Below are 15,947 nucleotides of genomic sequence, written 5' to 3' on the forward strand. Positions count from 1 at the left end.
CTGGTTACTGCATGAGGTAGAATAACAGGCCCTCAAGGATCCTGAATTTTGGGAATATGTTTCCCTACCTTACAAAAGAGGCTTTGTGGATGAGATTAGGCTAAGGAGTGTGGACTGGAGAGATTACCCTGGATTACACAGTGGGCCATGTATATCACAGGGTACTTAAAAGTGAAATTAGGAGGCAGAGGAGGAGGTCAGGTAATGTGACAGACATGACATGGACTTGGCTACTGCTGGCTTTAAGGGCAGATAACAGGCTGCTGCTAGAATTTTGAAAGGACAGCTAAGCACTGTCCCCTCAGGGCTCCTGAAGGCAACCACAGAAACAGGTTTGAATTAAAATCAAACCATACTTAAGAATATTACAGACATTTGAAATTGTTTATTCAAAGACAAATAGTATAACACTGCCATCTTGTAATAGTGTTAGTAACATTGCTTTGTGGAAAACGAAAAGTAAAACCATCAGAAAGGAGAACGCAGTCCAGATCCCTGACTGTCTTCATTGCTGTGATAGCAAAGGCAGCTGATGTTAGCTGGGTTTTATATGAGAATAAACGTGATCCCCTTAACACTGAAACCAGAGGCCTCCTTGGTTCATCTCACTGGGCCTCACTGTTTTGGTTCTTTGCATCTCTAGAATGTTCGGAGGGTCGGGAGGCTGTGCGCTGATCTCAGGTAATTCTGTGACAGAAGAATGCGATTTCTGAAGAGTCACAGGTTTTCTTCTTTTTGCTTCTCTTTCCTCCCTTCTCCCTTTTGGTCCCCCAGGTGAAAATGAACTTTGACTGAAGGATCTGAATAACAGAGGGACAGACCTAGTGTATTTCCAAGGCCACCCAGCAACTGATGATGATTCTGAATTTATCAACATTCCATTTGCCGAGCCTGCTAAGTTCTGATCCTGACCTCCGGGCTTGGCCTCAACCTTGGGAACTTAAGCACCGGCAGAAGCAGAGGGCAGTCCCTGGTATCCAGTTAGGTCTGGAAATGATGTGTTCAACGTGTAAGGTATGTACACTAAAAGGCTGCTGAGTGAATCTCTGTTGGGTAAGTAGTACAAATCGTTTCAGATGGTAGAAATTACCTTCCTTTGCTTTTTTTCTTTTTTAAAATTTTTAAAAAATCTTCTTTTTATTTGGTACAGGGTCTTGCTATGCAGCTCAGACTCATAGTGATCCTCCTGGCTCAGCCTCCTCTATTCTGGGACTACAAGCTTGTGCCACCATACCCGGTTTCTGTGGTGGGCTTGGCACAGGACCACCATACCATGTGGTACTGGGGATCAAACCTAGGTCCTTGGGCTTGCCGGGCAGAGCTTAGAAGGTTTTTGTTGTTGTGTTGTCCAGCAATGCCTAATACCATGATGACTGAAATGCTCAACATATACTTGTGTTGATGGGTGAGGGTTTCTGTCCTGTATGGCGTGGACATCTAAGTGCAGCCAGAGCTCTTGTGCTATATTCTGTGCCCGCACTGTGCGACCAGGGCCTGTTCTGTGTTCTGCGCTGTGACATGCTGGCTTGCCCACATCCCAGGCAAAGGAAACTTGCCTTGTTTTTGTTGGGCCGAGAGGACGACTGTTGACATGGTCAACATGGCCTCTGTTGTCTCATTAAGCAGTTTCAAGCCTACGAGAAGGCTCAGTTTTCCAGAATGTGCATCTTTGCATGCATTGAATTTGTTTTCTTTCATTTCAAAGGAGAGACCAAGCTGGGTGGGAGGTGGTATCTGCGGGCTTTTGGAGGCAGCATAGTTTTGAGGTTCTGTGCTTCAGTTTTGAATTTAGAAGGGGCCAGGTTTGAATCCCAGATCTGCCACTTATTAAATTTTGATTTTTTTTAGCATGTTACTTCATTTTTACTATCTGTATGTTCACTGGTGAAATGAAAACAGTAACAGTAGTTATTTCAAAGTTGGTTTTTTTTTTTTTTTTTGTGAGAATGAAACTGGATGGCTTATGTTAAGGATGTTAGTCTGGCTCTTGCTAATTCTTTAAGGTCTATCATTACCACTTGTTTCCTAAGGTTCCTCAAATATTTAGCCATTAAATATCACCTGCCACCTGAAGCTGTCTTTCACTGCATAAATCAGAACTGGAAGCCATCTGACTGCGGTAGTACTTGGCCTGTGGAGCCCCCGTCAGCAGCAGGAGGTCTGGGGTTCAGGACAATGCAAATGCTGCACAGGCTCAGAAGACTGCATCTGACCTAGCTCTACAGCCAACCCAGCAGTCCAGCTGTCTCAAAGGCAAATTGCTTCTTTACCCATCTGTCGGTTGCTTTCAGTCTTGTAAGGAGACTACAAGGCTGTTACTCTTCAATGTCACCCTTCCCTTTGATGCGAAGGCTGCCCCCTGCTGGCCTCCATGGTGGTTTGTGCTCTCCCACCTCTGTATAGCAGGAGAGGGATGGACGCTCTGTGTGCAGACCTTTTAATCTAGCCCAGCTCCGTTATGCGTGGTACAGGTTATGCCCCGCCCTGGTTAGTGCATTATAAACACCAGCCCGTCCCCAAAGCCAGCACTTACTGGATGATTCCCACGTAGTTCTCAGTCTCTGTCAAGGGCGCTTTCCTCCAGTTTTTTTTATATCCAATCACCAGCGTGTTTGGCTTCATTCTCCCTAAGCCCGAGGCCTAAGCAGGACACAAACACATGGGCAATCCTTACCATACTGGGAAACTACAAGCGCAAATGAAAAATAATGTCCAACAGAGCACTGAAGTAATGTTCTGAAGATGCCAAAGATTAGATTACATTTTAGTGCATGTCCTTCATGCCCGTACCCAAGCATAAAATAGAAAGATTAGTTCTAAATCATCTCAGCCATAAATGGATTTTAGATGACAAAAATGTAGCTTTTCTAAATTAGCAGTCATTTGCATTTCTTCTGACATGCTCATTAAAATGGTTCAATAATTTAAAATCTAGTAAGGGTCGGCTTAACTGTTGGTGTGCATGTTATCGCTCAGTGGTTCAAGGCTCAGGTCCACCTGTTCTACCCATCGTGTATTAGCAATAAAATCCATGTTTGGGAAATTCTTATGTTCAAGGATCATTGAGATCTTTCTTATTTATTGAAGAAAGAAACGAGTGAACTATGTTTCTGAAGCCTAATCTCCTTGCAGGACAGTACCATCAATATATTCCATATCAGAAGTTTCATTTTCTTCCATTAGATGACAGGATAGGGCTTCCAGCTAATCAAATTTAATTTGGCAGTATTAGCGGGCTCCTATTAATTGCAAAGTGCTCTGCTCAGTGTTGTGGGAGAGCAGTGTGACAGATTCACTGGTGTTAAGGAACTTAGAATAAAAGATATGCACTCATAATTGCTGAGGCCATAGAGGCTCTGACAGAAACACGGGGCAGAAAAGCCAGAGGAAGGGTCACAGACAGTTCCACGAGAAGGGAGGTGTTTGCTCTGAGTCTTGGAGTTTGCTTAGATGCTGACAAAACAAGAAGTACAGTGAGAGAAAAAGAAGGCCACCAAGATTATGGAGACCGTAAAAGAAATGATTAGATCTGTACTCCATGTGTCTGTCTGTCTATCTATCCATCCATCCATCCATCCATCCATCCATCCATCCATCCATCCTATCTTTCTACATATCTGGTAGCACTGGGGATCGAAATTTTACACTGAGTTACATCACCAGCTCTTTGTAAAAAGGTACCGCTCTGTCTTGCTTCTTGCTCATGACGCCCTGTATTCAGAGAAGTTCATAGGAGTTGATGCACAGGCAAAATTCTTGCCCTTCATTCTGGACAAATATAAAGATTCTTTCCCCTGCCTGTACTTTTTACTGGTTTGCTCTTATTCTTTGTCTGTGTTTGCATTTCTACCTGAAATTTTATTATTTTACAAATCTTTTGTGGTAATTTTCAGAGTACACCCTTCCCAAGACATCTGAAAGATAGCTCCCGGTAACACCCATGTGTACAGGTTGGGACCCATGGGTGGTAGGTGGGAGCAAGCTTGCTGTGGGTCTTTCCGTGTTGACCTGATAGGTGTGGCAGCATCGGTGCCTCCAACACTCTCAGCCTCCGGAACATTCCAGCCTAGCTATGATTCCTTCCTGGCCATAGACGCGCCAGAGTTCCCGGGTGCGGGCCTAGATTCCCACACTCCTGAATCGGGCAGCTCTGAGAGCCCAGTGTTCCGCTCGGGTGCACAGCACCGTGGCTTTTCAACTCTACCCAAGCCACCATTTTATAAAGCCAAGCCCTGACATTTCTGAGAGTCTCTTGGATTATTTAAAAGATTTTCTGGCACTCGAAGGCATGGGAACCTAGGATTTTATGCACTGCCTGTAGAAAAGGCAAAGAAGGAAAGGAAAGAGAAAGAGAGCAAGGGAGAAAAACTGAAAAGTGGTGGACTTGGATGCTGCGCCATGGGAACGATGCTACTGCATTGACTGATGGAAATAACTCAGGAGGCCTTTACCCGCACACATTTATTTAGGTGAGTTTAGCAGCTGCACTCACACCAACCGTAAACGAAAGAAGGGGGAAAAATGCCGGACTTGGGCCTTGCTCTACGCAGTGTGAGAAGCAGAGTCTGAGGTTTTAATAGAATCCCTAAGGCCATCAAGCACGGGGACAGTTTGCACTTCAGTAAGCGCAGGGCGGTGGGTCTTGTGGGTCCGACTGCCTGGCCAAAGGCAACCTCGCTCGGTTCCTCGCTAGTTCCTAGAACCTCCCTCTGCCTTGTTCCTGCCTCGCCGCCCCCAGGAACTGGAAATGGATTTCTTAGCCAGCGCCCTGGTCTCCGACACCCAGCCGTTGGATTCCGGAGCTTGGGGCAGGCAGGCGCTAACTGTCTTGGGCTTTTGCTTCCCTCCCACGCGGGCCTTACCTGGAGGAGACTGCGGACTCCGTCCCGGAAATAGTCCGCCGCCACCGCAGCGTAAAAAGCCTTGATTTTGTTCTTTATAAGCCAGGCCTGCTTTTTAGCCATGCCACTGTTCATCTCCTTGACACACAGCTTGCGCGGTCCCTGTGCGACACAATCAAGTGTGGGTTAGCAGCCCGCGATTACACATCACACCGCCGTCGTTTCCCGAAGGACAAAACCAGCCAGCGATGGGCTCTTGAGTAGCGAGAAGGGAGAGAGGGCAGAAGGCCGTCCTGACCCGCGTCCGCGGCCCAGCCTCCTGCGGATGCGCCTCCACCGCCCACAGCATCCCTTTCCGCCCGGTGTCCGGCGTTGCACGCTGAATGGCAAGAGTGCAGAGTGTGTCTCGGCACAGGCGGAAAGGAAAGTACCGGAGGTGCGACTCGGGCTATCACACAGCCCCCTCAGCTGAGCGGCGGCGAGAGCCGCTTCCAGGAGCACCTCCCGAGCTCGGCTGGAGCGCCATCCAAGCAAGGGACCGAGCTCTGGGGAGCCACACGGGTGAGCTGGAGGCCCGCCGCGGCTGCTGGGGTGCGTGTGGGCACACTCGCGCTCAAGCGGGTCCACGCTGCTCCCCCACTCCGGCCTGTCCCACGGCGGGGCGGACATTCCCGGATCCGTGACACAGCGAAAAGGGCGGGTACCCGGATGAGGCACGCCACGAGTTCAAGATTTACTTCTGGAATTAAGTTTTTTTTTTTTTTTTTCCTGGAACCGGGGATTGAACTCAGGCCCTTGCACTTGCCAGGGAAGCACTTATTCCACTGAGCCATCTCCCCGGCCCCTGGAATCAAGTTTTAACTAAAAAGTCACTCCTTGCTTCTTCTTCCTTAAAAGTCCCTGTTCCCGCTTTTATTCTTATGTTTTAATTCAACCCAGAGTATGTCTGATGATCTACTATGTTCCCGATGGGACAAACCTTGTGTTTTCTGCAAGAAATTCATTTCACGAAGAGATTTGTATTTTGTTCAGTTGTCCCATTGATTTCATATGAATCATATGAATCTCTTGGGATCTTGGCAGAGTGCAGTGTTTATATCTGAAGCAGGGCTCGAATTTCTGTGTTTCTAACAGACCCAGAGGGGGCTGGTCCTGAGGGAGTTGGATGGGAGAGAAAGGACATTGGCTTGCAGGAAAAAGAGTGCAAGGCTGGTGGTCAGACAGAACTGGCCTCACATCTGCTGGCCTCACAGTGGGCCACTTTGGAAGCAATCTGATCTCTGAACACTGAACTCATTCCAGCAATGGGAACATGTTCTTCTTCCCATGCAGCTGATTCAAGCAGATGCCTGCTTCAGTGGGTACAGTGTAGGCTCGCACCCAAAGCTGACTTCTATCACCTTTAAAAAAAAAAATGAAAAATCTGTTATCTACTTTACAGGATCTCACTACAGCTTGGACTTGTGGTGATCCTCCTGCCTCAGCCTCCCCACCCTGGGATTAGAGGTGTGTGCCACCACGCCCAGTCTTGGTGGCCAGCTCGGTGTGCCTGGAGATGGGGCTAGCACGGCATGTGGTCCAGGGGATTGAGCCCGGCTCCTTGTGCTTGCCAGGCAGGTGCTTAGACTGCTGAGCTATCTCCCCAGCCACTGACTCCTATTATCTTAAGCAGGCACTCACAATCCCATTGAAGAAACAGATTGATCTCTATCACTGTGTTCACTGGGTAACAGAGCTGGAGGACTCCGGGGTGCAGGAGAGAGGGTCCCGGGTCTGGCTCTGCACTGACAGACTGATGCCTTGCTTTGTCCTGCTTCGTCTCTTGACATATGTGTTCCCATACAGAGAACTTAGGCACTGAAGAGCAGGATCACTTTTATCTCCATGTTGCTATGGAGCTTTGTTTTAGATGTGGGTATTCCACATTGAGATGTATTAGAAATACAAAACATACACTGGATCTGAAAGCCTTAGTCCAAAAAATTAAAATATCTCACAAATATTTCCATGTTGATTGCATATTGAAATAACATTTTGGGTGTATTGAGTTAAGTAAAACAAATTATTGAAGATGACCTATTTCTTTTTACGTTTTTAAACTGGCCACTAGACAGTGTAAAATTACACAGGCAGCACATACAGTATTAGATTTCTGCCATTCAAAGCTAGGTGAGTTGTGAGATCCCTCCCACTTTAATATTCTGCTTCAATTGGATCAAGTTCTTCATATACTTAGTTTCTAGAAACTGCTGACTTGCCAAAACAATCTGACTCACTGACATTAAAGTTAAAAAACACCCTGGTTCCACCAAAAAAAAAAAAAAAAATGAAGTTAAAAAACAAGAAACTTTGGTGGAGATAGAAAAGGAAGAGACTCGGGGAGGCCAGCTGTGGAGCCGGAAGACCTAGATCCAAGAGAGATAAGCTACTGTACATCAAAGGCTGTTCAGGCCCCCAGAATGCCAGTGCATTTGGAGCCACCAGTCCCTCTTTGGGCACTTTAGCCTCCACCTACCAGAAAAGAAGGATTATTTTATTGAAGAAAGTTCGATGGTAACAACAGCCATTAGACAATAGAATAACCAGCAGCTAGGAAAGATGAAGGCCCATCAGTATATCGAGTTGTACCAGAATGACTGGGAGCCCTTTGGGGAAAAGGCATTTACTGAAATAAATATAGTCTAACGTATGTCTTTTACTATTACAAAAACCTAGATTGAACATTAATTGTGACAGAGAGATCTATTTTAATGACTAACTTTGCCATACTGGGATGTCATAAGAATATTTCACGTAGAGTCTTCTTTTTGCTAACAGCTATTATAAAATCCTTGTAGCAAACTTATTAATGCGAAGCAAGGCTGCAAACGCAAATGGAGCACAGATGAAGCAAGCCGACAAGAGAGAAGATGTACTGGAATGTAAGCATTCAACGTTCAAAGTTGTCATAACCACAAAAAGGACTCTGCCACCCAGTTAATACATCACAGAGCTTGGCTCTAGTTGGCACCCAAGTTATGAGTACATAAATTAATTCAGTATTTGAACAAAGAAATGTTGAATGTCTAACATGTACAAAGGGTGATCAAAAGATGTGGTAAGTATTTAAGTTAAAAAGAAAACTTATTACCGTGAAAGACACATTACCAAGAATGATGAGATAATTGCGTTCAAAGTGAGGGAAAGTCCTTTAGGGTTTTCATGAAGAGTGGGTGGCAGTGTGTCTTTTACTGTAATACCTTTTAATGTAAACAGTCACTGTACTTTTTAGACCACAGTTTGTTGATCAAATGTGTATAGTGATTTTTGTCAAATAAAACCATCACAATGTGTCATCCTCCACCTTATCCACCCAATCAGATGACATGTGACTTCTTCCTTTCTCTCTCTCTCTTTCTCTCTTTCTCTCTCTTTCTTTCTTTCTTTCTTTCTTTCTTTCTTTCTTTCTTTCTTTCTTTCTTTCTTTCCTTCTTTCTTTCTTTCTTCTTTCTTTCTTTCGTGGAACCAGGGATTGAACTTAGGGCTTTGTGCTTGCCAGACAAGCGCTTATTCTACTGAGCCATCTCCCTGGGCCCCGACACGTGACTTCTGTTTCTTCCCCAAAGCCAAAGCACCCATGAAGAGTAAATGTTTTGAACTGACTGAGGATGTGGAGGCAGCTACAACAGCACAACTAAAGACACTCAGGAAAGAGGATTCCAGACTGCTCCAGAAGGGGACAAGAACAATGGGATAAGTATAAGTGAAGTAAGCGAAATGGAGGATTTTGACAGTGATTATAGCACTGTGTCTTTGACCGTGATACATTTAAAAAAATTAAACATTTACCATTAAAAAACCCTCATACACTGTAGAATAACTTGGACAATGACGTAGAAAGGGATAAAGAATTTCTAATTAGTCTGGAAAGGAAGTGGATGTGACACTACTTGAAATCAATGACTACAGTGAAAAAGAACTTTTCAAGGGAATTCAAAGACCACTGGAATCAAGTAGAAGAATTCAGGTGAAGTATAATATTCTTTTCAGCTTTTATTTTTTGAAGCACTGAGGGTCTTATTTGCCCATCTGCATTTTCATTTCTCCTGTGGTTGGAACTGTGAGTTTCCCTTTCTGACTTGGCGCCTGCTTAATCTCATTGTACATCCTAGCGGCCTTCGCAGATCACTCTGTTCTTCTCTTGTTTTAACCGGGGAGTCTACTCAAGACCTTGTGCTTGCTGGGCAGCTGCGTATGCCGCAGAGCTATGCCCCCGACGGATCACTCAGCTCACTCTGTTCCTTCTGCATTCGGTCATGTCATGATCTTACTAACACCATAACAGGCACTCACTGACAGAAAGAGAATAGATCCAGCTAAAAAGAACACCCTTTCTCCCACAGGGATGTGGAAGTTGGGGTTAAGGGGAGGCTCAAGACAGAGAAATGAGTAGAATTGTAGTTTCCTCGCAGTATTCTGGGCTTGAATAGTCCTACTGTACACCACAGAAGTGAGAAACGGTTGTGCGGCCCGAGCTTTCTTGAGAAATCCTCATGAACAAATTTGAAGACAGCTCACGATAGCTGGGAGTGGTGGGCATGCTTGCAATCCTACCCGCTAGGGAGGCTGAGGCAGATAATTTAGTGAGAGCCACTCTCAAAATAAAACTTTAGAAAGGGCTAGAGATGTAGTACAACGGTGGAGCTCTTGTCTACTTGCCTGAGGCTCTGGGTTTACACACACACACACACACACACACACACACACACACACACAGAAGCATTTTAGGTTTGAGGTATTTTCTGATTTTTCAAAAACAAAGAGAAAAGCTAATGGGGGTTAAAAGGATCTACATGTGGAAAATGGCCAAAAGCCCTTCTTTTTCTCTTTGTAAGAGGGAGACAGAGGGCCGGGGAGATGGCTCAGTAGAATAAGTGCCTCCCTGGCAAGCGCAAGGTCCTGAGTTCAATCCCCATTTCACACACACACACACACACACACACACACACACACACAGAAAGAGGGAAACAGGCCTGTAAAACAGGAAATATTGAGCCAGTGTAGACTTGAGCCTTGGGGCACAGGGTGAAAATACCCATAAACTTAGCATCACCCCTGGACAGGGAGAAGGCTTGAGCCTGGAGTCATCAAAAAAAGGACTTTGGGGGGCTGGGAGATAGCTCAGTAGAGTAAGTGCTTGCCTGGCAGGCGCAAGACCCTGAGTTCAATTCCCAGTACTAAAAAAAAAAAAGAAAAAGAAAAAGAAAAAAGAAAAGAAAAGAAAAAGAAAAAGAAAAAAAAAAGAAGACTTTAGCTGAACCTTGCACTGTTTCACTTCTTTCACAAAGTGAGTGGAAATATCTACAACAAAAGTTTTATCAACTGTTAATTAGAAGAGGTAGCATATGAGTCTCAGTAATTTTCTACTGTTGAGTCATATAACATGGTTGGATGCCAACCATTTTAATCTGCAAAAGTATAAATTTTATGATTTAGCCTGTCACTTTTCTTAACATTTTGAAATAAAATAGCAACAATCTTAAGAAAAAAACCCCCTCTGTGTTTCTCCCACCAGCCTGACATGGCGGGACTTGATGGACCGCTTTTAGCAGCGGGTACCTCTGTCTTGATGATACTGGCTTTATCTAGTTTGTATTCCTAATCCCAAATCGACGGAATTCACTTTCCATTTTGAAAAATAGCTGGTTTTTGGATTAATTTAAAAAGAAACCTTGCCTTTAAATGCAAAACTGGGAGGTAGGGTTGTAGGACTGTGAGGGCCTCCTGTGATGGGGAGGTATAGTGTGCCAGGGAATTAACTGTGTACACAATAAAGCCAGCTCATCTCCAGGGCCTGGTGTCACTGTGCTACCTCTTCACCTTCTAGCCATGACCTAAGTGAGGAACTCGGAAAGACAGACAGTGCTCATCAGCGTCACAGGGCAGAGGGCAGAACTGATGGAGGCTCCAGTCTGCCTCTCTTAACATTTACCTGTTCCTGACCCACAGGGTCTGGCTCTGCGTGGATGTGTAGATGGATCTGGAAGAGCCCAACTCCTCTGTCTCTACAGCGATAGGATCAAGGCACAAAAGAATGTACTTAGACGTTGAACGTGAAGCCTCTAGGATAAGACCATGTCACTGATTTATCCTATGATAGTTTAAATGAGGAGCATGGATGATATTTTAAACATTTCCAAGGAGGGTTCCTTGAGAAGGTTGCACAAATTTGTTTTGATGAAGAGTCCCTCTTCTAAAATCTTAAGACACAGTAAAAAAACAGTAAGAGGAAGGGCGATGAGGCTCTGGGAGTAAGAGCTGGTCTTGGTTGCAGATGGCGGCAGCTGTGGCCTTGTGCTTTGGCTTACTCTGCTAAGACTCCAGGGATCATGGCCCCACTTGATAATACAACAGCACCTCAAGCAAGCACTGCAGTAGCTGAAGGCCCGAGCAGCAGAGCCCGGAGCCAACTTGTGCAGTCTGTGCTAAGTCTCACGGGGCTGCGCATGTCACTGGTCCTATGCTATCAAATCACTGGACTTGCCCAAAAGTGTAAAACCTAGTCTGTGGGACTCTTTAGGTCTTTGTTGGGGACAATATATTTCTGGATAGCGAATGGCAACTAAACATGCCAAAAATAGCAGCAATAGTAATATCAACTACAATCAATCAAGTATTTACTATTTGACTGACACCCAGCTAAGCACTTGAAAGCTCATCTTATGCGATTCCCAGAGTACGCCCATGCTATTGGGGCTATTTTTATTACCTTCATTTCACCACCGAAAGGACTGAGTCAAAGAGAGATTAAATTATGAGCCCCAAAGACCTGCAGCCAACAGGCGACGCAACCGGGCCTGGAACTCGGGTTATTCTCCACAGCCCACAGGCACCAGTGTCCTTGAGTTAAAACCCAAACCGCCACTTTTCTTTCATCCCTCTCCTCCCCAGCGCTGCCTCATGCCTTCACAAGCCAGCCGGGTACCATGGCATCATGTCAAGCTCATGTCAGCTGACTCCATCCACACTCTTCCAAAACTTTCTTTGCAAAGATGATTGGCACCTGCACCTGGAGCCTAAAAGCACAGGCAGCATGTGCAACCCCAGAAATAACCAACTGGCGAGTCATTAGTGGATGCAATAACAATTTTCTGTCCCCAAGACAGCCTCTACGCACATCCGGGAGCAGGATGCTTGAGACCTCCACAGAGACACTGGTCCAGTAACATGTGACATCACCCCACTTATCTGTCACACAACTAGGGTCACAGGTGTAGACACTTCAGATGACGGGATATTCCAACATCATCCCCTTTATTCCCCCACATGCAACAAAGGGTTAATTAAAAGCAATATTTCTTGTCTGTGTTGAAGATATTTTCTCCCTCACCAATATATGACTGTTTATAAACCCAGTTCATTTCTCCAGTACGAAGATATTTTATTGCCTGCTAAACTAAGTTTCCTCTAAATTGCTGGAGAAGAAAAACACCCCAAACTGCTTATTTTATCAAAGTCGGCTCCTCTATCATATTGGCCAAAATGAAATCCACTAATCCAGGGCACCTAAGTTGATAATAGAAGAGAAGTCTCTTGATAAGCTTTTAAAAAATCCTCAGGAGCCACAGCCGGCCATTACCTCAGCTGTCAATCTCCTGTGTTCTGCAGGAGTCTCTCCACCCGCGCGCGAGTAATCTCATTTAGTTAGATTGTTTGAGTTACTGTCATCGTCTAGCCACCAAGACGGGAAGCGACGGGCACCTTCCCTTCCTCTAGCATTTAGAATACTGCTAGTGCAAACGGACGCTGAAGCGCAGCTCAGGACGCCATGTGGTAACCAGCCTCTGCACTGTCACATGGTTAACTGGCCCACGGTCACACAGCTTCCTGGCAGCCTCTTCCTTTGCAGATGGCAGAGGGGGACGCAATGGCTCTGACTGGGGCCAGTGCACCAGGGTGTGCCTTCTCCCAAACACAGTGCCAGGCACTCCAGGCGTCCTGAATAGATGTCCCAACGTGGCCACACTTTTGTGATATGACTCAGCACAAGATTTTTGAATCTTGACTTCTCAATCAATAAATAAAAATAGACCTTTTTTCTCTTTTCTTCCTCATGAGGCTGGGTATGGACCAAATAGGCCAAACCAAAGGAAGGTGATTGAGAAATACACCACTGAAGTACTACAGGAGTACATTGATAGATGCGGATTTTGAGGAGAGGGAGAGGGAAGGAGAAAGAGATGAGTGAGAATAGAAGACAACTAGCTTGAAAGATGTAGCCTTGTTAAATCAAGATTTTAATGGCTCTTCCCTACTAGAAAAATTGACCAATAATTATGGTTACATTGTAACACCTAGTTCTAATGCTTCTTAGGAAGACTACCAATATATTGTCATTCAGACATATATTTGCTGAACAAAAGGGACTTCATTTAGCTCTGTTTATTGGAGGGATGGGAAACACGGTTTAATTCTAAAGATGTCCACAGTGCAGGGTTTATCCAAATATTTAATCTCAACACCATGTGCTGTTGTCATTTATGGCCATTATGTCTCTGTCGCTGCTCGTCATTTAATCTATATAATAGTGTTCTATCTGTCTCGTTCCATCCTTTTAAATTTTTGTGGACAGTTATCACCCTGACTGCCTTCATTTTATTTGAGTCAGTTCTGTTTTTTCTGACTCCCAGGCTGCTATTTGGAGATATTTATCACTTTTAGTTGGTCTCCTTTGGAATTGGAGATCCATCCATCTACCCATTTAAATTCAAGATCACGGGCCCTGGCTGGTCGCTGCTCTATGCATCAAGGAAGAGGGCTCTTGTCCAAACTGTTCTGCCATTTCCCTGCATGGACTTTCTCTGCTCACCTGAAGCAACCAAGGTGGACAAGCGAGAAAAGCTCTTTCGGGGGTGGGATGATACTTACCACGAAGACTTCACAGCAGATGCACAGGCCACTGTTCTTGGTAAAGGCGTGAGTTATGTCCAAGAGGGCAGGCCTGGTCATGGGTGCCCCGGTTAGGACAATGCACTGGGGCCTGGAAGTAAAGAAAGGCAGATGAGAGAACTGGCTGCAAGAGGAGGCTGGAGGGCCAAAGGCTTGACTAAATGCAAAGATCTCTCTTCTAATGATTTCTTGGGTTTCCCACTGGAATTGCTGAATCACCTTGTGGAGGATTCCCCTGGAGGGCTCTCCTGGCAGGAAGGCTAGTCCTCTCCTTCCTGGCTGATCCTGGCCCTGTTTCCACCTACCAATGTGTACAGAGCTGACGAGGACTTTTCCTTATTGCATTTAAGCAATGCAACTCACTGCAGTGGAGGTGCTGATGGTAGTTTTTGAAGCAAACTAACAGGGCAGGCAGCGTTTCCTCACCCTGCAGCTCCTAAATAAAACACTTGTGGTTCTGGTAGGATGCAGAGCCGTGCCCCATGCTGTTGGCTAGGATTGAGCCTCAAGATATGGGTGATAATTTCCCAGGGCATAAAAAACACATCAGAGTTGAATCATGTACCCCAGAACATTAGATAGTACCTCAAACTGTGCTGTGCAGATTGCTCTCGTGCACATCCTTCTGTGGAGAGATGATGTGCAGAGGTGCCTGCAGGCCTCCCACACAGCCCAGCTCCCAGCACTCACCTACTTCCTTCCAGCCTCATGGTCACGCATCCTCAAGCCACTCCTCTCTTCTTGAATTAATAAAACCCAGGTGGGCCCTGGGCGGAGGCCTTGTTCCTGCCAGCCATCATCCCAGCAGGACTTGGCTCCCCATAACTACAAATATGCCTTAGGGTCTTTATTTTCACCGTGGATCACACTGGAAGTGGTAGATGCAATGAACTCACTAGAACTCCAAGAGTTTCTATGGGATTATAAATAGTACCTTCCTGGACTACGTAGAGGCCTGAGAAGGGCTCTCAGTACCACTTTGGCCATCCATCTTGCCACTTGCATTTTTACCATAGTCACAACATAAGCACAAAGTAGGGAAAAGGATAGTGGATTCCATTTGTCTGCTTTTCCCAGACACTGTGCCACCCCAGCTCTGGACACACACACAAACTGTCCCTCTTTAACCAGTATTTTCTGTCCTCTTTCTTCATCCTCCCTGCAAGTGTGAGAGAGAGCCCGTGAAGAGCTCAAAGCATTACTTGTCCTAGAGGAAATCAGTAAGCCACAAAGTCTTAGGCGGAGCGGATTCGATACAAGAGCTCTCTGAATCTTTCCCTTTGAGCAACTTCTCTACCTCCCTGCCAGGCAGGTAACACCTAGCCCCACGGGGGACAGTGGTTGGGGGTGGGGCACAGCTCCGCTCAGACGGAACGCAGGGAGCGCTTATCTGCAAGAAGCGCTCCAGGGCCAGTGTGGCTGTTTGGGGAATATGTCCACAGAGTCTGCAACTCCTCTGGTGTACGCATGTCCCATGAAAGAAAGCCACCTCCCACTCCTAACGCCAGGATATCCGAGACACCAGATTTACCTGAAGTTCTTCACGTGGTCTTCCACCGTGGTCAACTCCAGAGCATTGTCTAAAGCACTCACATAGGAAAGGGCCTGTGTGGATGAGCCCCAGTTCACATCTGTGGATGCAGGAAGAGGTTGGCACAGACAGCGCTGACCTTTTCTTTGTACACCATGAATAATTTTCACAAACCATTCTTTTCTATCCTTTTCCTTGGCTACACAGGCAGTGACGAGCATCCAAATTAGAGAAAATAGAATATAGTGCTTCCTAGAAAGAGCCTTGCATCCCTCCAGGAATACTAGGCGAAGCCCTAAACCCCAGACTTCTTTGCAGCAAAGGCTCAGACTGCACTGTTGACCCTGAGGTCCTGAGGATCTTGTGTGATGGGAGAGACCGAGAAGCAAATGCAGGGGGAAATGGTCAGCCCCTGACTCCACCAGGGCGCTTCTCGAATTCTTGAGAGCAAAAGAGGGCTTTCTATGCTGCAGGGAGTGCAGTCACCTCCACGCTTGGAAGAGCAAAACGAGGAGCTCAGAGATTCTTCTAGATCTCTGCAAAGAAGGTAAAGGATATTTACCAAGTATTTTAGTTTGACCCTTTAGAACCTAAACTTCATAACATGGGAAGTCAGCACTACCCTTCTTTCCTTCTTTCCTTCTTTC

At 45.8% G+C, this 15,947-nt stretch overlaps 1 protein-coding gene across 5 annotated transcripts in view; it reads right to left on the reverse strand.

The window, feature by feature from the left end:
• Slc12a1 (solute carrier family 12 member 1) overlaps window positions 1-15,947 on the reverse strand; it is an 82,709-nt gene that overhangs the window by 25,698 nt on the left and 41,064 nt on the right. For all 5 annotated transcript variants that reach the window (XR_002822740.1, XR_002822741.1, XR_002822739.1 and 2 more), the window contains 4 exons: window positions 15,301-15,400; window positions 13,749-13,860; window positions 4,863-5,003; window positions 2,534-2,640 (listed from right to left, as the gene is read on the reverse strand). Coding sequence is in view for 1 of the 5 variants with exons in the window: in XM_023724037.1 (XP_023579805.1) it covers window positions 2,534-2,640; window positions 4,863-5,003; window positions 13,749-13,860; window positions 15,301-15,400 (460 nt within the window). In the remaining 4 variants the exon portion in view is untranslated. The remainder of the gene's footprint in view (window positions 1-2,533; window positions 2,641-4,862; window positions 5,004-13,748; window positions 13,861-15,300; window positions 15,401-15,947) is intronic.

The sequence above is a fragment of the Octodon degus genome, unplaced genomic scaffold (assembly GCF_000260255.1).
Source record: "Octodon degus isolate 3935 unplaced genomic scaffold, OctDeg1.0 scaffold00105, whole genome shotgun sequence".
NCBI classification, from domain to species: Eukaryota; Metazoa; Chordata; class Mammalia; order Rodentia; family Octodontidae; genus Octodon; species Octodon degus.